The 21,152-nt window shown below is 39.3% G+C and overlaps 1 protein-coding gene and 1 long non-coding RNA gene across 3 annotated transcripts in view; one reads left to right on the top strand and one right to left on the bottom strand.

The window, feature by feature from the left end:
• Positions 1–16,312, bottom strand: part of LOC132017483 (uncharacterized) — a 64,683-nt gene extending 48,371 nt beyond the window's left edge. For both annotated transcript variants that reach the window (XR_009404293.1, XR_009404292.1), the window contains exon 1: positions 16,021–16,312. This is a non-coding gene — a long non-coding RNA (uncharacterized LOC132017483). The remainder of the gene's footprint in view (positions 1–16,020) is intronic.
• Positions 16,313–16,389: 77 nt separating this feature from the next.
• OSTM1 (osteoclastogenesis associated transmembrane protein 1) overlaps positions 16,390–21,152 on the top strand; it is a 34,047-nt gene continuing 29,284 nt past the window's right edge. The window contains exon 1 of the mRNA XM_059401153.1: positions 16,390–16,901. Within this exon, the coding sequence (XP_059257136.1) occupies positions 16,500–16,901 (402 nt within the window). The 5' untranslated portion in view covers positions 16,390–16,499. The remainder of the gene's footprint in view (positions 16,902–21,152) is intronic.

Raw genomic sequence — 21,152 nt, 5'->3', positions numbered from 1 at the left:
TTCCATCTGGGTCCAGAGGGCCTAATCATGGAATGAAGTAGAGAAATAACCAAGTGCTTGTGATCATTATGGAGGTGAGGACTTGCAGAAAATCCTAAACATCCAAGGTCTTGACATTCACAGGATCCAAAATTCATGCTCTAAAGGCAGAACATTTCTGGAAACAACATATCACTGACAGATCTCTGTCATTAAGGCATTATATTATCCTAATTAATATATCTTCTAATAATGGGCTGGATGATATTTTAATACATATTTTAAGAGGAAAACAGAAGGATTTTCCAGAGGTCATTATTTTAGACATTATTTTAGAGATGCCTAGTTATCTCAAGTTTATAGATTTCTAGGAAAGTTGACTTTGGTAATCTTGAATTTTGTTTTTCTTTCTATAGTCTTTAGAATATAAACAGAATAATAGTGGCCACACATAAGTTTATTAAAGTCACATTCCTCCCAGGATGTCATTTATCCAGAATCTATTTTATGAACAATTGCGTGTGTGTGTGTGTGTGTATCCCTTCAGAGCTTAAAATTAGCGTGTGATAATAGATTTACTGTCTACCTTGATACAATTACATTCTAAAACAGAAAATTTTGATGCTTTTTAGGTGTCAAGTTTTTTGAAGTGTCGGTTAAGTTTGATTTCTTATAGACCTTATGAAATACTGGAAATAGCTTATGGATCTTTAATTCTTTCTTATGTACTCTTAGCTGTCTAGAGATCTCAGGCTGGAACCCACTGGTTTATGGGATAGAAACAACCGAGTTGACTATTTGTCCATTCTGGTCCTTTCAGGCACTGTGATAACTGAATCTCTTGCAAAGCTGATGTGGATAATTAGTATATATTTAAATTTGAAGATGGCTCAAAATTTAGCAATAGATTTGCCGTAGTCAATTAGAGCTCTTTGTGTGAGACTGGCTTTGTGTGAGAATGAGCTGTATTTATTTTATTAATTATTTTTATTAACAAATAATGTGTTATTTGTCCCAGGGGTACAGGTTTGTGAATCATCAGGCTTACACACTTCACATACCCTCCCTGAAGTCCAATCCATTGAGCTGTATTTTAAGAAACAATACTTAGGGTATTGTTGCCTCAAAATTTCTCCTTTAACCCAATCCACCTTTAATACCATCCACTTCATTTTCTCCAGCATGGACTCCAGTAAGCTACTGTTTTCTCTCTCTCTCTCTCTCTCTTTTTTTTATTTGGTGGTTGGTTGGTTGTTTTTAAGATTTTATTTATTTATTCGAAAGAGGGAGCACAAGCAGGGGGATGGCAGAGGAAGAGGGAGAAGTAGGCTCTCCTGCTGAGCCAGGAGCCTGATCCTGGGCTCAATTCCAGGACCCCAGGATCGTGACCTGAGCCAAAGGAAGACACTTAACCGACTGAACTACCCAGGTGCCCCACCAATTAGCTACTGTTTAGTATCAATTTTTCATTAGGAGGGAAGTGAAGGGTCTTGCAAAGAACACCTATTAAGTTTGACATCCAGGCTCCCCTCTCTGCAAATTCTTCCCTTTCTCCTTTATCTACATGGTTACAAGACAGCCTTCAAGCTGCCATGGTTATAAATGATGTCCCCTAACTTTCATGTTAAATACAGTTTGGGCTGGCAGAGACTCAGCCTTGGAAAATTTGGAAATGGGAATAAGAGATCTCATCTGTGTTTAAATTGCAATTTTCAGTGCAGGAGATTAAAAAAATGGTGTGTGCAGCCATATTTTCTACCATGAAGACTAGGTTGTTAAAGAGATACATAGAGTGGAACAAAGAAAGTGTCTCATGCATAATTACAGTCCAACCCTGAGAAATGGCCTGGGTTTCATCCTTATGTTTTCACTTTTTGCTTAAGTTAACTTGAATTGGTTTCTGATTCTTGAAGCCAAAAGTGATCCAAGAGATAGACTGTCTTGATTGAAACTTATTGGTTAGTCCTACAGTCACATTGTTGCTTCTATCACATCAACCAGTAGTTATTGTCAAATGCATAAAGAATCCAGTCTCTAAAGATCTAGGAATACAATCAAGGTACCCCAGAAGAGTCAAAATAAGATCCGATAAGTCTGAGATTTATATGTGCAAATAAATGTGTGTGTGTATATATATATATGTATATATATATATATATATACATATATATATATAGCCAAATGAGTCAGCCAGGTACCACTTAGGTAATAGTTTAAATAGCTATCGCCATCTTTAAAATATAAAGAGACTAATAAAAGGGAATAGATAGGCAACTCTTTTCCCCCACAGTACTCAGAGCTGCAGATTAGTCTCTTTTCATGGGTAATTTCTTTCTAAATTTTGGGGGGGAAAATTACGCTCTCCATAGTTTCATTATTCAAGTACAGAAAGATAGTTTTCCATTCTTCATAAAATACTGGGGTGGACACAGATGGTTAAAACTGGATAATTAAAATTTCAATCAGAACAGGAGAGATAAAATGACTTGACTTGAATGGAACAGTTGGGCTGAATTAAAATTGGAAGAAAAATAAAATAGGTTACAAAAGAAACAAAGCAAACAATTTGACATTGCCCAGGTCTACAAGAAGTATAGTAGAAGGATGATAACAAGTAGTTCTTGCTCCAAGTGTTGCCATAGGTGAACTGGAGAACATGTACTTCCTGAGACATGGACATTCATACATTTTACTTTATTTGTAACATTTTCTTCCTTCTGCTTCTGTTGTTATATACACAGTGAATGTGACTTACTTATAAACAATACTTAAAATTTGACATTTTAAAAAAGCATATTATTTCTATAGCATCTTGTGCATTTCTTTTAGCAATCTATATATCCCAACAAATTAAATGGATAACAAACAATAAATAAAAAAACATACTCTGAAACTATCAAGAGATACATAAAATTCATATATAGTTATTAATAAGCACTGAAAAATTAAGATATTTTAAATAGTACAATCATTTTTCTATTTATAATTAAGATATGTGTGTTGGTTGGAGTTCTACAGAGAATAGAACGAATAGGATATATTTGGAATGAGAGGGAGAGAGAGAAAGAGAGTGAGGGAGAGAGAGAGAGAGGGAAGAGTACTAGCTAGCTGGCTAGATAGAGGGAGAGATTGAGTAATTACAAGGAATTGCCTAACAAGATTAGGGAGGCTGAGAAGACCCAAGATCTGCAGTTAGCAAGCTGGAGACCTAGGAGAGCTGATGTGTAGTTATATTCAGAGTCTGAAGGGTGAGAACCTGGAGAGTCAACAATTTAAGTGCTAGTCCAAAGCTGGCAGACTCAAGACCCAAGAAGAACAGATACATCAGTTCAAGTCTGAAGGCAGAAAAAAAAAAAAATCAATGTCCCAGCTCAGGTCCTCCAGTCAGGCTGGAGGACCTTCCTCTTACTCAGTCTTTTTGTTCCATTTAGGTCTTCAATTGACTGAATGAAGCTTGCCCATATTAGGGAAGGCAACTTGCTTTATTCAGTGTACTTATACAAATATTAGTTTATCCAGAAATATCCTTAGAGACAAACCCAGAATAATGTTTGACCAAATGTTGGACACTCCATGGCCCAGTCAAATTCATATATAAAATCAGACATCAGAAGTCCACACCTTGTCAACTTGGACCCCACATATACAACTCCTTAAACCAAGTTTAATCTCTAAATAATGATAATAACAAGGTCATAATTCTACCTAACATTATGTAGGATAGTTATCCTACATACAACAAAAAATATACGAACCCATGTGGCGCCTGGGTGGCTCAGTGGGTTAAAGCCTCTGCCTTTGGCTCGGGTCATGGTCCCGGGCTCCTGGGATGGAGCCCTACATCGGGCTCTCCGCTCAGCAGGGAGTCTGCCTCCCCCTCTCTCTCTGCCTGCCTCTCTGCCTACTTGTGATCTCTGTCTGTCAAATAAGTAAATAAAACCTTAAAAAAATATATACTAACCCTTTCCCCAGGAGGTAATATCATTGAGTGATATTCACTCTTCTTGATATTCCATAATCCAAACTCTATAATGTAAAATTAATAATACTTAAATATTATGACATAAATTCAGTATATCTTACATTATATGATAAGGAAGTAAGAGGGAAGAAAACAAAGATATTTGTGATATACGCACACATACATACATGCATAACAAAATAAGGAGAAGTACTCATGACAGTTATAGTCTTCATTTCTATAACTAGTCACATGATCATCACTAGTATTTATAACTACCTTCTTCCACTATCTATTCTGCATTCCCTTTGTCTTCAGCAAGCACCTCAACTGGCCATGATTCTTTGTCTGGTGGGGTGACCCAAATCTTCATTCTTGAAGAGGTGTGAGCCATTAGTAGTTCTGTCTGGATTGGGTTGTTGTATTTTTCCACTGGCCTTAATCACAGGGTATGGTAATATTGAGGGATCCCCTATATTTCAGACATATTCTTCTTTCCCTCTACAGTGGATGAGTAGTTCAATTTCCCGTTGGTGGCCCCAGCCAGCACAGTAACTCCTTTCTTTGCTTATTGATTCAGACTCACGAGGAGCCCAAAGTGGCTGGGCAGCAGTCTTAACTTTTAGTTCAATGGAATCATTGCTGTATGGTCTGGTAGAAATAATTCTTCCCTTTGGAGCAAAGATCTCTAGGCCAGCAGAACATAAGGCCATGGGAACAGAAAGCAAAAATTTTGCTAGTGGATTACTAGGGGTAGTGAATACTACCACTCCCATTTCTACCCCTTGATTCCTGGACCCTTGACTTTTGGCTATGGGGGAAATAGCACTATATATTTGGTATCTAACTAACCACCAGATTTTCCTGTTATGTTAGGAAATGCGTTCAGTGATTAGAATATGGTGGCTGCTAATATACAAATGCTGGAGCACATATTCATGTGAATTTCTATTCTTTTTTGAGGAAATATTTAAAAATATATTGAAGCAAACTTGAAGTTTGTAAAAAAATTCATGTAAGTATATATTTATAATCAGATAATCTGTCATAGAAATGTGATTAAATATGTTTTAAAAATATCCTCTAATGCAGATACCATAAAATACTCTATTTTATGGTGGAAGATTTGGAAATGAGATTGGCCACCAGAGTGAATACAGGAGATGTTTTTCAAAGTGTAATGAATGAACAATATGATTTATATGTTCCATGTACTCACATCACTCTAGTCAGGCATGCAAACTTCATGGGCATTAGGAGTTAACTTACTCTGTGTGTGTGTGCTTTTTTTTTTTTTATTTATTGTGGTTTTTTTTTTTTTTTGTATAATAGAGAATTTGGAAAATAAAATGTGTAAGTTCTACTGATCTATTAATGGAAAAAGCATTTTAAGCAGATGTACATTTGTATTACATAAACTCAGTGTAACAAATGTATTGAGTAACTATTAAGGCCAAGTTCTTGAGTATACAAATATAAACAGGACACAGTTCACATTCTCCATGAGGTTATCATTGAATGGGTGGGGGTTGGGAGCATAAGAGACACATTCTAGTTAATGAAGAGTGAAGTAAAACAGAAGAAATTGCTATTTAAGATAGCAAGTTGAATGCAGGATTAGATCTTCCTGAAATCCCACCAAAATGACAGTAAAAGGATATTTTATTTTTTATTTTTTAAAGATTTATTTGACACACACACTGAGAGAGAGAGAGAGAGAGAGAGCACGCGCGCACATAAGCAGGCAGAGCGGCAGGCAGAGGGAGAAGTAGAACAGGCCAAGCAGGGAGCCTGATGAAGGGCTCAATCCCAGGATCCTGAGATCATGACCTGAGCTGAAGGCAGGCGCTTAACTGACTAAGCCACCCAGACACTCCCAAAACGATTTTTTAAGAGACACACAAAGAAAGAGAACAGGAGATGAGAAAACAAAATAAGAATACTGGGATCTGGAAAGCATATGTGCTAGTGACAACTGACTTCGTGGAACCAGAAAAGTTGAATCCTAAGCCTACAGTGGAAAAAAGCAAGTGAATTACATTATAGACTTCTTGAGTAACCTGGAAAATACAGGACTTGAAGTACTTTTGAAAATGTAGGTAAGGAGGAGCTAAAAGTCTGAAAGTCTCTTTACAATAAGCTCCCTACAACTCTGTCCCACCCAGCAGAATACTCCCAAAGTTTTCTAATCTCTGGAGAGTAAAGCAGAGAGTGTCTGGACCAAGAGGCAAAAATATATTTGAGGGCAGGGGCATTTTACTTAGAATAGGGGAATTAAATAAACATTTACTAACCGAATGCAGACTCTGCCAGTCTTTCTCTACTTTCAATTCTTTGTTTTGGGTGACCATTCTGTGCATTATAAGATTTTTAGCAGCATTCCTGATCTCTATCCAGTAGATAGATATCAGTAGCACTGCTCCCCCAGTTCTGACAACAAAAAATGTCTCCAGACATTGTCAGTGTCTCTGGGGAAGGGGAGTAGATTGCTCTCAGTGGAGAACCACTGGTCTACAGTGAGGCCTATCGTCAAATACTTCTATCTATGAACTTCCATTTAGCTTTGCAGTGCCTCTCTCTTATGAGCACAGAGCCAAAGTTCTTCTTGAGGAAGATTCAAGAAAAAAATGAGACAAAAACTTGGAGGAAACAGGTTATGAAAAAGAAGATTTTTTAAAAAGGTATAGTATCTCTGAAACAATAACTCTTAGACACTAAGAATATGATAGAAATGAAAACTTAATAGAGGCTCTGGAGAACAAAGTTCATGAAATCTTCAGGAAGTAAGGCAGAAAGACAAAGAGATGGAAAAATAGGAGAGGACACAGAGATAAGAAAAGTGAAGTAATAGTCTAGGAGGACTGTATGAGGAAAAGGCTTAAGTTGATGTAACAAAAAGACTCCAAAATACAGTGATTTAAATAGCATAGAAGTTTATTTCTCTGGGGCCTAGGATAGAGGGCTCTGCATTATGACCACTTGGCGCTGTCTTGGTAAACATTTTGCTCCATATCCGTCCCTGAAGTCAGGGCTGCTGTTTCAGTTAACATTTTCTAACTAGCAGGAGGGAGGTCAGTAAGAACCACAAACGTAATGACTCCTAAGGTATGTATAAAACTTCTGTTCACATCTAGCTGCAAGGAAGACAGACTGGGGCATGCAGTCTTACCCATGTGGTCCTAAGTTCTGCTAAAACACAAGAGTTCTATTATTAAAAGGAAGGAGAGAATAAAAAAAAAAAAAGGAAGGAGAGGATGGATATTCGAGAAGTGGAGCACTATCTTTGCTATAAGGTCTAACATATAAAAGGAGATCCAAAGAGAGAACCAGAGAAAATAGTGGGGAGAGAATCCACAAAGAAACATGTGACTAAGTTTTGCTGTGGTAACAAACATCCCCTAAATCTTAATAGCTTATGAAAACAAAGGTTTGGGGCACCTGGGTGGCTCAGTTAGTTAAGGACTCCTAAATGACTCTTGATTTTGGCTCAGTCATGATCTCAGGGTTGTGGGATTGAGCCCCACGGTGGGCTCTGTGTTCAGCATGGAGTCTGCTTGAGGTTCTCTCTTTCCCTCCCCCTCTGCTTACTTTCCCTGCATATACTCTCTCTCTAAAATAAGTAAATAAATCTAAAAAAAAAAAAAAAAAACAAAAAAACAAAAACAAAAAAGGCTTATTTCTTTCTCAAGTTGCATGTCCCTCACAGGTCGGCTGGGAGGTTTTGTTCCATACTTTCTCACACAGGTTGATGGAACTTCTATCATCTAGAAAGGCGAGAGGAACTGGGGAGAAGGGAAACCTGGTGAACCATACACTGATTTCTAAAGCTTCAACCTGCCATTTTTGCTCACATTTCACTGGCCAAATTAAGTCAAATGGCTAACCTAAGGGCCTAGCAAAGTGTAATCCTACTAAGTGCTAGAAGGAGAAAAACTGCAAATGGTTAATGAATGATTAATGACGACTATAGCTCACCTAAATATGTGATTGACTATCCTTCCTGTGGACAAAATACATTTATCCCCCACCCCCTTCCAAGTGAGACAGCCCAAAAGTCCCATTTTATTATAGCACAGAGCTCAATGTCTAGAATCTTTTAGTGATATATTGTAGTCTCTACAACAGATTCAAATGTGGCTCATCTTGGTCCAAATCTAACTAAAAAGCCACATTATCTCTCCTCAGAAACCAAAAGATGATGGTGGGACAGAATCAGGATAATTTCAGAAATGGGATGACTGCAGATACATAGCAGGCAGCAGCCCACTGCAAAAAATGTGCAAATTAATCTTTTAAAAAATCTCACGTCAAATATCAATGTGTAAAACTGATCAAAGTAAACCAATCTGCTTGGGAATTGGAAAGCTGTCTGATCTCCACTTACCCTCAGCTTAGCGTTGCTTTTGAGGAAGTTCTATGAAATACCTACAGGTCACAAAGCAGAGATGAAGTGAGGTCATCAGAGGACAGCCAGGTTTTGTTAGGGCAAAGAGGATTAAGGTACTGTTTGGAGATGTTGAGGAAATGGGAGATTATAGATGATAGACTGTGAGTTCCAAAGGATCCAATGGAATAACGTGAGAAGGTGGAAGGGCACGGGAAACTGGGTCAGGTGAGGAGACATACAAAGTGGTATGGTGCTCTCTCCTTCCACCATACTGGCCTAGGCAATGTCCCAACAATTTTAAGCTCAACTTTTATCCTGTTCTATGCTTTTTCTTGAACAACTGATCGTTGCTGAAGAGAACACATCATTAGGCTGACTGGGCAGACCTTAAAATGATGGCCACAAATCTCAAATAGGTATTCAATAATGCCTGACAAACTTATTGCACTATTACATTCACTGTTTCACTATCCAAAACAATTATTTCACCTTCTTTTCAAGTCTCAAACTTTTTATACTCCACACCTCTCTAAATGAAATCATCTTTCAATAAATACTTATGGAACATCTATTAAGTGCCAAACATTGTTCTAAGTACTATAGATATAGTATATACTATAGTACTATGCAGTACTATAGATATAGATATCTATATACTATAGGTAGAGCAGTGGACAAAACTGTCAGTCTTTGCTCTTAAGGAACTTAAATGTCAGTGGGAGGAGACAGGAAATAAATAACAGTATAGGATTAAATATGGTATTAAGTGCCAGGGAGAAAAATATAGCAGGTTAGGGGGTAAGGGAAGGCTGGTGGGAGTAGCAGATCATGTAGATCCTTCTAGGACATAGTAAAGACTTTGCTTTTAACTTTGAGTGAGATGTGTAGCCACAGGTAGAGTCAGAGCATAAAGAGTGATATGATCCAACTTAGGATTTGAAAGGATCACTTTGTCTGTAATGGTGAGAATATAGACCATAGGGGAGAAAAGGTGTTAGCAGGTAGACTGGTTATTGGCCTGGGTCTCTGGGCCTTGTCTGATCATCTTTGATTATCTTCTTGGCTTACATCCTTACTTCCCCTCAATTCCACATGTTCTAAAGGAAGTAACTATTAAAGTATCGTTTTCAAAAACTTAAAAACATGACTCTAATACAAATACAACATAAAAATGTGTCAAATATTTATGAATTCATTAATGTTTCTCAAACTGGATACAGACATTGAAAAAAGGGAAGACTATTAGGATCAGATTGCCACGTTAGATACAAAACTTGTTAATGATCCTCAGGGTAATCAATCCATAACCTGCAGGGTTATCCTTCCTAGCAGAGAGAAATCTACACATTAACACATAACTTCATAGTGTTTGAGCTCTAACAACACATACATTTATGTTGTGAATGAGCCACATACATTTATTCTCCTAGACTTGAAAATTAAATAATCCTTGCTTGAACCTGTTGCACAATGTTTTAGCATACTGACTTTCTTTTGTTTTACTTCTAAATTTTGGGTAAATTAAAAAACTTTTTAAAAAATTGACATATATTTTTGCTTTTTCTTCTTTTTTTATTGAAGTATAGTTGACATATGATGTTATATTAGTTTCAGGTGTTCAACAGTGATTTGACATGGGTAAATTTTCTTTTCTTTAAAAAGTTTTTTTAAAGATTTTATTTATTTTAATTGACAGAAAAAGAGACAGAGAGGGAACACAAACAGGGAGAGTGGGAGAGAGAGAAGCAGGCTCCCCACTGAGCAGGGAGCCCGATGCGATGTGGGGCTTGATCCCAGCACCTGGGATCATGGAATCATGACCTGAGCCAAAGGCAACTGCTTAATGACTGAGCTACCCAGACGCCCTGACATGAGTAAATTTTCTTAATAATTTTCCATGAAAATTGATTCATGTTTTTAGTTAACTTGAGGAATTTGGGGTGGCACTACAGGTCAATTTCTCTTCCTCTTCTCTGGGTTTCTTACATTTTCCTTTGATCTTTGTCCTATGCTATTTCAATAATGTAGGCAAAACTTGCAAGGGACCTGAATTTAGGTACTTTATCTGATTCTTAAATTTGGGGGCTACTGTGTATATCTTCCATGAATGTAATCTTCTTAAACAAGCATTAATTAATCCTAGTGTCTCAGTCTCTGGGTGATTCCTTTACCTTCAAGGACTCAACTACCATACCAACCTTAGTGACTCCCAACTCTGAGTCTCTAGCCTGGGCCACTCTCTCATTTACCAGATGTGTAATTTAAAATGCTCCCTGGGTGTCTCTATCAAAAGTATCCTAAGCTTAAAATTCCAGTTAAATTCACTGTTTCTATCACAGTCCAAATGTATCCACTCTTCCTGTATTCTCTATTTCTATCCATGGCACTACCATTCTGGTAGTATCCATGGCACTACCAGTTGCCCAAATTTGTAACCTTGGAGCCATCACCAGTTCACATTCCAGAATTACATAATCATCAATTCTTGTTCCTTCTGTATCATAAAAATCTCTTCAATCTAATCCCTTTTCTCTCCCGCTCCCACCTCAGCCTCCTTTAGGCTTTTATCATCTTTTCCTTTATTATGCATTAGGCTCAGTACCACAAAAAACTTCTTCACACTCTTGTGAGAGTTCCATTCCTAAAATGCTCATATGATTCTATTATTGTCCTACTTAAATCTTCAAATGAATCCCCATTTCTTACAGCATAAAATTAAGTTTTTTTTTTTAAGCACAGAAAATAAGTGGGCAGATTGACTTCATCACCATCCCCATAATTTCCACCAGTAACCCCACGAAGACAAAATAGTGTGGGGTCGCTCAGTTGGTTGAGTGTCAATTTCAGCTTGGGCTACGATCTCAGGGTCCTAAGATCCAGCTGCCCAGCTCTTCACTCAGCCTAGTGGGGGGTCTGCTTGAGATTCTCTCTCTCCCTCTCATTCTGCCCCTACCCAAGCTCTCTCTCCATCTCTCTAAAATACATGTAAAACCCTCCACAATACCGTGTGTTTGCCTTATTGACGAAGCTTTAAAACAAATTCTCCAGTCCTTGTTTCTATCTAGACTGCTGCCACTCACTCCTCCCTACAGAGACATTCTGAAGCTGCTACTGGGTGAATTCCTACTTATTCTATACGATTCCACTAAAAAATGTTTCCCTTTGGAGACATTTCTGACTCTTTCCCAAACTCCTAGATGGAACTGGTTCCATCTTTAATGTTTCTAAAATACTTATGCATTATCTTCTTTAATATTTAATTTTATTGTACACATTTGAATTTATATCTTATGCTTTGAGAGCACAATTGTATTCTAATTATCTTTGTTTACTGTAGTACCTACCACAATGAATTACTGCTTTTTGTTTCTTTGTTGTGTCACATATTCTAAGATAGTTGAAATAAAAGGCAAACTTAATGTAATTCAAACTTGAAGAAAGAAAATTTATTGAGTTTTTAAAAAATTTTTATTAATATAATATGTATTATTTGTTTCAGGGGTACAGGTCTGTGCATCGTCAGTCTTACACAATTCACAGCACTCACCATAGCACATACCCTCTCCAAGGTCCATAACCCAGGCACCCTATCCCTTCTCCTCCCACTCCCCCAGCAACCCTCAGTTTGTTTCCTGATATTAAGAGTCTTACAGTTTGTCTCCCTCCCTGGTCCCATCTTGTTTCATTTTTCCCTCCCTTCCCCCCATGACCTCCCCACAGTGACTCTCTAATTCCTCAAATCAGAGAGATCATATGATAACCGTCATTCTCTGATTGTCTTATTTCACTTAATACGCTCTAGTTCCATCTATGTTGTTGCAAATGGCAAGATTTTGGTTTTTTGATGGCTATATATACCACATCTTCTTTATCCATTCATCTGTTGATGCACATCTAGGTTTATTGAGGTTTATTTTAAATCAATGGTTGTTAACTTTTTGGATTATAGACCCCTATGATTAAAGCTATGACTTTTTTCGAAGAAAAGTATACATACATACAAAATTCTGCAAACAAGTTTTGTGGGATTCAGAAATGCTCTGAGCCCACTGATGGCTGACAAATTGACTCTTTTACTTTTTATTAATTTATTTCAGTAAGAAGTATACTCCTATGGAACAAAATTTTTAAGTACTAAAGTTTACAATCAATGGTCTGTCTCCTAGCCCAGTTCCCACACTCCTCACCTCAATTCAACTTTTATCAAAGTGACCAGTTTTTGTGTAACCTTCTGGAAACAGTCTGTGCATACACAGGCACAAGCATTAAAAATTCTTTTCTTCTGACACTTTTTTTTTGCATTTATTTTGGCAATTCTCCCACATCAATATATAAGATTTCAAATGCACGGAATTCTACTGCATTGCTGTATCCTAATTGCTTTTACAATATATTTCAAACTTATAAAAAAGTTGTAAGAATAGTACAGATAATTTTTTAAAGAACCATGTGAGAGTAAGTTGTTAACTTGATATCTTATCACCCTTGAATGCTTTTGTATATATTTTCTACAAATAAAAATATTCGCTTACATTGACCACAATATAATAATCAAAATCAGGAAATTAACATTATGCATTACTACCATCTAATTCTCAGACCCTGTTCAGATTTCACTAGTTATCCCAATAATGTCCTTCACGTAGGTGCAGTTCCTTAATCTTTCTGATTTTTATAGCTATAACACTTTTGAAGATTACAGGCTAGCTATTTTTTAAAGTTTTAAAAAAATTTTATTTATCTATTTGATAGAGTACAAGAAGGGGGAGTGTCAGGGAGAGGGAGAAGCAGGCTCCTTCTGAGCAGAGAGCCAGATGCAGGATTGATCCCAGGACCCTGGGACCATGACCAGAATGGAAGGCAGACACTCAACTGATTGAGCCACCTAGGAGGCCCAAGCTAGCTATTTTTCAGAATGAACCTTAATTTGCTTTGCCTGATGCTTTCTCATATTAGCATCATATTATGCATCTTTGACAGGAATATAAAGAAAGTGATTCTGTGACCTTCTAACTGGCATACAATTTCTATTTATCCCATTGTGTTGATATTCATGTTGACCATTTGATTAACATGGAGTCTGATAGATTTCTCCACTGTAAATTTACTCGTTTTTTCCATTTGTAATTAGTAAGTATTTTGGGGGGGTCACTTTGAAAATATGTAAATATCTTATTTCTCATGAAACATTCAATTTATTAATTTATTTAAATATATCAATATAGGCTCATGATTTCCCATTTATTCAACGGATTATGACATGTTAACATAATTATTTTGATGCTCAAACTGTCCCACATTTGGCCAGTGGGAGCCTATTCAAGCTGGCTTCTGTATGTTCTTGACATGCCCCATTAATTCGTTGAGCACTTTCTTACTTTCTGCCACAACAAGATCCAGGCTAAACTTAAGCTTTCCCAGCCCTAGTGGTAGAATCAGTTACTTCTCCAAGGATTCTTGGTTCCCTTTAGTGGAGAAAAATATTTAGAAGCCACCATCTGGGCCCTATATATACTCATTATTATTAATAGGGTACCTCTGCTACTAGGCCTTCTCATTGGATAAAGTCAGGGAAAACCCACACACAGAGTGCGTGCATGCACATATATATAAATATACAGACATATACATTTAACATCTATATTTATATGTATTTCCAGTCACTGTTATTGCTCATTCTAATCCAACACTACAGAGTTCATTCTACTTTTCTCTGTTTTTCTTTCTTTTTCTTTCTTTCTTTTTTTTTTTTTTTTTTTAGGGTAGGAGGAGGCAGAGAGGGAGGGAAGGAGAGGGAATAAGGGAGAGAGAGAGAGAGAGAATCTTAAGCAGGTTCCACACCCGGGGAGAAGCCCAAGGTGGGGCTCAATCGCATAACCTTGAGATTATGACCCAAGCTGAAATCAAGAGTCAGATGCTTAACTGAGCCACCCAGACACCCTGACTTTTCTGTTTTCATATTTGGAATTCCCTTCTATGACAGTGAGAAACTGGACTCCCATTATCCTTAATAATATCCTTATTCTTATTTGATCAATCCTTCTGAATGTAGGCAAACTCCCACTCTGTGCGGCCTCCTTCCCTGCACAGAAACTCTTTTTTACTCTACCCACCATCCAGTACTCTGCATCAGGCTGATGCTTCCTCCTCACCTTCCAGTGTCGTTGTTGTCTTCTTACCTGTGCTCTGACACCCTTTGTTCCAGGAAGGGAAGGGAAGGGAAAAAGGCCCATGATTTCTTTAACATTCTCTTTTCACCCATTCTTTTATTCTTACAAACAATACTGCAATTAATAATCATGTCTATACAAGGTTAGTATATGTTTAAAGTAAATTCGTAGAAGTGGACTTGCTAGGTCAGAGAGTACGGGCATTTGTAATGTTGACTGTGCCACATTACTTTTCAGAGTTTGAACAGTTTACTGATGATGATGATGCCTGAAATAACTCTCAAGAATAGCAATTCTAATGCATAGGAAAGACCTTAAAGTTACAGGATAACATTTGAGAAAAATTAAGACAATTTATTTTCTCTTCTCTGGAAATACATTTATTGTTATATAAATCAAGTTTCTTTCTTTTTTTCTTTTTAAATGTATTTACTTGACAAGAGAGCACAAGGAGGCAGAGCGGCAGGCAGAGGGAGAGGGAGAAGCAGACTCCCCACTGAGCAAGGAGCCCAATGTGGGACTCGGTCCTAGGACTCTGGGATCATGACCTGAGCCGAAGGCAGACGCCCAACCACCGAGCCACACAGGCGCCCCTAAATCAAGTTTCTCAGTAGTTCAGCTTCTTGGTAAAGAAAATGAAACAAAATTTAGCCATCGCAAGCAAATTTAGAAAGACAAAACAATAACCAAACAGATTGGTAAGAAGTAACTTTAAGAACCCTCAGAAACATAAATTAGTACCATAAGCTAAATGGGAGTTAGTACAGTAACTCTGCAATTTACAAGGAAAAGTGAAGACCGGAGCACACAAAATAGCCAGGGAGTATTTTTTCTACCAAACTTATTCGACAGATACTTGTCAGAAAACCGTTTTGCAGGTCATTAGCTTGCATCTTACAGCTCAGCAATGGTATCCAGCACTGGTTAGCGTGTCCCCTCCAACAGTCAGCGTTGTCAGCTGTTGCTGACAGTGCTTGGGCACGTCAGCAATTGGGAGTTTGCAGTTAGGCGGTTTGCCCAGGTCTTTCCAGGGTTTTGCCCTGGATGCAGGTTTGTGCTGCACCCCGAGAACCACTTCAGTCCCAAGCAAACCTGGACATGAGCCACCCGAGGACCAGGCGACACAGTGAGAGAACCTGCGCTGTCCAACACAGCACCGCGAGCCAGATGGGGCTGCTTACAATTTAATTAAGAACAATTAAACCTAAGTTCCTCGGTCGCAGTAGCTAAGTTACAACCGCTCTACAGCTACAAGTGGCTAGTGGCTACCGTATTCGAAAATGCAGATCTAGAATTCTTCCATGATCGCACAACGACTATTAGACAACGCGGACGTTAACAGTTTCAAGTTAAAAGGAAAAAAAAAAAAAAAAAAAAAGCTCGGAAGCCACTAGGCTCCCCTACCCAAAATAAACAGATGTTATTACTTTTTCCAGATAGGACGAGGGAGGAAATTATGCTAAGAAACCACCAAGCAAAGACCTGCACAGGCACCTGCCAGCAGGCTTTCTCAAGGAACTCACTCGTGATTCCCCCGGCGCAGGCCGTCCGGTTTCTGCGGTGTGGAGTAACTCCTCAGACTTCTAGGACGCAGGGAACTCCCAAAGCGGTGGGCGACCGAGGGCCGCGATCCCCGAGATTCAATTGTTCGACGTGGTGGACGCGCGCAGTCACCGCGTGGGCGAGCCTGGGCTCGGTGGTCCACAGCCCGACGCTCGCATCCTCGGTCTCGCATCCTCTCACTCAGGTGCTTGGAGCCGGCCGGGAGCGCGAGCCCGCCTGTGTGTGCGCGCTTCGGCACGCGCGCCGGCCCGAGGGCCGCGAGAGGCTCTCGGCAGCCAATGGGGCGGGGCGCCGCGCGCCGGAGGCGGGGCCGTGACGCGCGCGCCGCGTGACCCCGCTCGCGGCCTGGGCCCGAGGAAGCCGGAAGCGGCGGCGGTCAGCAGCACCGGCTCGGGGTGGAGGGGCGGCAGGGAGTGCCTTGGGGTTTGTGAACCCCGCAATGGGTCCGGGCGCGACAGTCGCGCGGCGGAGGTCGTTGCTTCTGCCGCGGCTGCTGCTGGTGCCGCTGCTGTGGTCGGGGCTGGCTCTGGGCGCTCTCGCCGTGGTCAGCAGACCCCACAGGGTCCTTCACAACCTCCTATCGGAGCAGCAGTTGCTGGAGGTGGAGGACTTGTCCCTGGCGCTGCTGCAGGGCGGAAGGCTGGGGCCGCTGTCACTACCGCCGGACCTGCCGGATCTGGATCCCGAGTGTCGGGAGCTGTTACTGGACTTCGCCAACAGCAGCGCAGAGCTGACCGGGTGCCTGGTGCGCAGCGCCCGGCCGGTGCGCCTCTGTCAGACCTGCTACCCCCTCTTCCAACAGGTCGCCAGCAGGATGGACAACATCAGTCGAGCCGTGGGGGTGGGTAGAGGAGCACACCCGGGACCTCCGGCATGGAGGGTTGGGAAAGGAGGATGTAATGGTGGTTTACTCGGGGCGGGGAGCGGGGGTGGCTCAGTTTCTCTGTTTGTAAGGAAAAGGGATTGTAGTTTGGGGCATCAGAAGAGTGGGTGGTATTATAGGTCTTGGAGTTTGGAGTTTTGCCTCCATGGCTGCTTTGGGGCATCTTCTTGATACATATTTGCAGATAGGTATGGCTGTTTTTCGTGGGGATCCTGCACCCTTAACCCTACTTTTCCTTTCCCTCCCTTCCTTGACTCCTTCACCCCACTGTGATACAGCTTCTTCCTATCTCTACCAGGTGTTCCCAGGAAGGACTCTTTCCTGAAACTCCGAGTGGGGCAACTGTAGTGTGGTTAGGAGGCTTGAGCTTTGTAGCCAGGTAATATCAGATCCGCCACTTTATAGCAGCTTGGTCTTGGATTAATTATCTTATAGTCTTAGTTTACTCCTCTGCAAAATGGAGAAAAACAGCTGTCTGATGTGACTGTTACAAAGATTAAACGAGGTAACATATGAGAGCTTATTTTAGTGATTAAGACAGTGTGCAGCCAGTCAGCCAGGAATCCAGTTTGTATTAGGCGGCATATTCTGGGCAAGTGACTTACATTCTCTATGTCTGTTTTCTTATTGATTAAGATAAAAAGAGCTCTTAGAAAACAAACACATAGTAGTAGTTATCAGTTAATGGGAGCTAAAATGTTGGGAAGTGATATAACTGTCCTCCATTTTTGGTACTCTTAGCCCTTTTCTGGTCATGTGGTAGGTCCTGTGAGGGTTTTAATGAAAAAGGGAGAAAGGAAGAGAATACACGTTTCTGGTAATAAGAAACTTACAGGGTCTAGAGTCCTAAAGGGTAAGAGTGTCAGGCCTGGTAGGAGTCATGAGGTGTGGGCTGGATATGCTTTGTAAAGGAAAAACATGAAGAATGACATTGGGACTGTGGAGAGGGAAAGTTCCTCTTGTATTGAGAGGACAAGTAGTCTCACAAAAATGTGATTGGAATTATTGCATAAATCATAGTTGGTGTGACAAAATATGACCTTGCATAGAGATGTATCCTGCTTTAAGTGAGCAGGATAGTGAGTAACTGATATTACTTAACAGATCTAGGGGTTTTTAAAACATTTTTTTTTTACATAAGTAGGAAATTTACTTGCATTAAATAAGTTATATAGTCAATCTCTCTGTAAAGAGCTAGTTTTCAAGTTTGGAAAAAACAAGTAAAACCAATGAATCACTGAAATAGCAGTTAGTAAAAGTTCATTGTGCACACACCAAAAAAGACAGTTTGCAACCTGGGAGACCTCAAACCAAAACCTGGAATGAGGCTTAGAGATGCATTGTTATAAAGCAATGTACATAGTATGGAAGAGTGCATTAGTTCTTCACAGAGTTGGTTACAATATAGGAACTTTCTTTTTATTTTTCATAGGAATTTTCTTAAAAGAGAATGGCTTAACAATTACCTCATATCAATTTTGGGGAACAGTATAAGTCTGGTTTATGATTTTCCAAAGAGAGAAGAAGTGGCCCAGGTCAGGTTAACCTCACTTGTCTTGCAAGATCAGCTAAATTAAGCTTTTGTTTGTATGACTAAGTTGATTTTGTCTGATCAGGGAATGTTCAAGTCTGATCTCCATTTGTATTTGATTTTAACATAGTTTAAATAAATTTAGGGTTATCTGCGATATTTTCCAGGCATACTTCTATTAGATATAACATATATCCCTATCTATCTGTCTTCCAATGAGTTAAAAATAAAGTACCCAAGACTTGTCCCTGTCACTATATAGCAAGGTATGATATGACATCATGTTCTGTTTTGAGCAAATTCGTGAGTTGTTTTGTGGCCAAGGTGATTAAATAATGATACATTGTGGATCTTTTGAGGGAGCAAATGCTTTCCTCATTTGTGTAGATACTGTGGAATTAAGAAGAGGTTAAAAAACTACCCCCCCCCAAAATAAAAATAAATAAATAAAAAACTACCCCAGACTCTAGTGGTGCAGTATTATGATCATCACCCAATCTGTGTTTGAATTTCCACATGAATTCCTCATTGCCCAAGAGAGGCATGGGTGAGGGTCTGGGGGAGGGGTGTAGAAACTTCCTTCTTCCTCTCATTTGTGCCTGTTAAATTCTCCCAGTGATCTGAGCATCAGACTCACTTTACCCTTGTATGGAAGGAAGAGGCAAGAGTTTAAAAAAAAAAAAAAAAAGAAAGAAAAAGAAAAACCCTTTACTCAATCTGGATTTCTTCTCCAATTCATCTTAGACCTTGACATCTTTCCCTTCCTTTCCTCAGTAGAGGTGGATGTGCTTTGCTAGCTCAAAGGCATTATTTCCAAGGTTCTGAGGTTCTTCATGGATTTAATAGGCTTTCTTGGATTGGTTTGGGAATTGAATCATAATGTGTAATAATGAACTTATGGAAAAAAAGTGTTCTGAGTTTCTTAGAAGTGAACTTGAAGGAATCAGTTGTTCTTTGTGTGTGGCGAGGGGGAGGCTATTTCTAGGGAGTAATGTATTAGTCCTACATAGACTCAATCTTTCCCTTAAATCAGTTTAATCAGCAAGCACATGTTATTTATTTATTTTTTAATATTTTATTTATTTGTTTGACAGATCACAAGTAGGCAGAGAGGCAGGCAGAGAGAGAGGGGGAAGCAGGCTCCCCGCCAAGCAGAGAGCCTTATGTGGGGGCTCCATCCCAGGACCCTGAGACCATGACCTGAGCCGAAGGCAGAGGCTTAACCCACTGAGCCACGCAGGCGCCCCAGCACATGTTATTCTTAAATATTGGGCTGGTAAAACAATACAGAAGGAAAAGAAGGATAAGGCCCAAGCTTCAGACTATCAACATAGTTGAGGGAAACAAACCTATTTTGAGAAGAAGAAAAAAGGAAAAAATCATCAATGTGAATGTTATATTTTGAACAATAGCAATTTACAGCAAAAAGGTTAAGGGAGATGCTGAATTAAAGGGGGGAACAGAGCCAGGTGGGGTTAATCAAAGAAAACCTATAAGCTGAATTTTGAATAAGATATCCTTTATCATCTCTTCAGGGTGAATCCATGTCCATGGATTAATTGAGAGAGGAGGGAAGTATAACAAGGAGAAAAAGAATCAAAGGTAGAAATTTGCACGCTATTTCTCTGTTACAGCAAGCTCATTCATTTAATCTAACAGAATTGTCTAGTGAGAATTCTCTCTTGTTACTTCCTCTTGGAATTACTGAGACAAGAACCACGTATAGTTTTATTATCTGAAGGTAAAGAATACAGTGATTTGTGAAACTTGAGTGGCATGAGTGACTGATTTCCTCTTCCTTGGAGTCATGCTTTCTTCTTTTAGTATGAACTGATAGTGATTTCACTGAGCTGTTCAGCATCCTCAGAGAAGTTGCCAGGATGCTTTGACCCCCAAACTCAGCTCTCTCTCATTCTACTTCGTTTGTTTAAAATTTATATAGGTAGGTATAGATATATAAAGATATGTGTATATATATTTGTGAAGGTGCTAGTGATTAGGGGTATGCACCTAGAACCATTCAACATACTTTATAAAAATTTTTATTTATTTTATTTTATTTATCTATCTATCTATTTATTTATTTATTTTTTCAACATACTTTTTTTGGCTATAGACTGATAAACTCTTAGAAATATACGGAGAAACTCAGAACATAGAATAATATAATAATCTTTCATTAGTGATCAGAAAATAATGCTTCTTGGGGCACCTGGGTGGCTCAGTGGGTTAAGCCTCTGCCTTGGGCTCAGGTCATGGTCCCAGGGTCCTGGGATCGAGCCCTGCTTCGGGCTCTGCTCGGCAGGGAGCCAGCTTCTTTCCTCTCTCTCTGCCTGCCTCTCTGCCTACTTGTGATCTCTGTCAAATAAATAAATAAAATCTCAAAAAAGAAAAAAGAAAATAATGCTTCTTATGCATTTAATTCAAGATTATTGGGAACCTAGTATGTGCAGGCTAGTAGTTACTAAGGATATAGCTGTGAATAAGCAGAACTTGTAGTCTGGTAGGGAAAACAGATATTAAGCATGTAATAATACAAGTAATTATTTAATCCAGGTGCGATAAGTGTTGCAGAGTAAAAAACGCCAGATGCTTCCAAAGCATATAATAAGGGAGCTGATCTTGACTAGGGCTAGTAGTAGGTAGAGTGGTCAGTGGTTAAAGCTGATATTTAAAAT

This window comes from Mustela nigripes, chromosome 5 (assembly GCF_022355385.1).
Source record: "Mustela nigripes isolate SB6536 chromosome 5, MUSNIG.SB6536, whole genome shotgun sequence".
NCBI classification, from domain to species: Eukaryota; Metazoa; Chordata; class Mammalia; order Carnivora; family Mustelidae; genus Mustela; species Mustela nigripes.
Note: the sequence above shows the minus strand (reverse complement) of the source record. Positions and strands in the feature narration are given on the sequence as shown.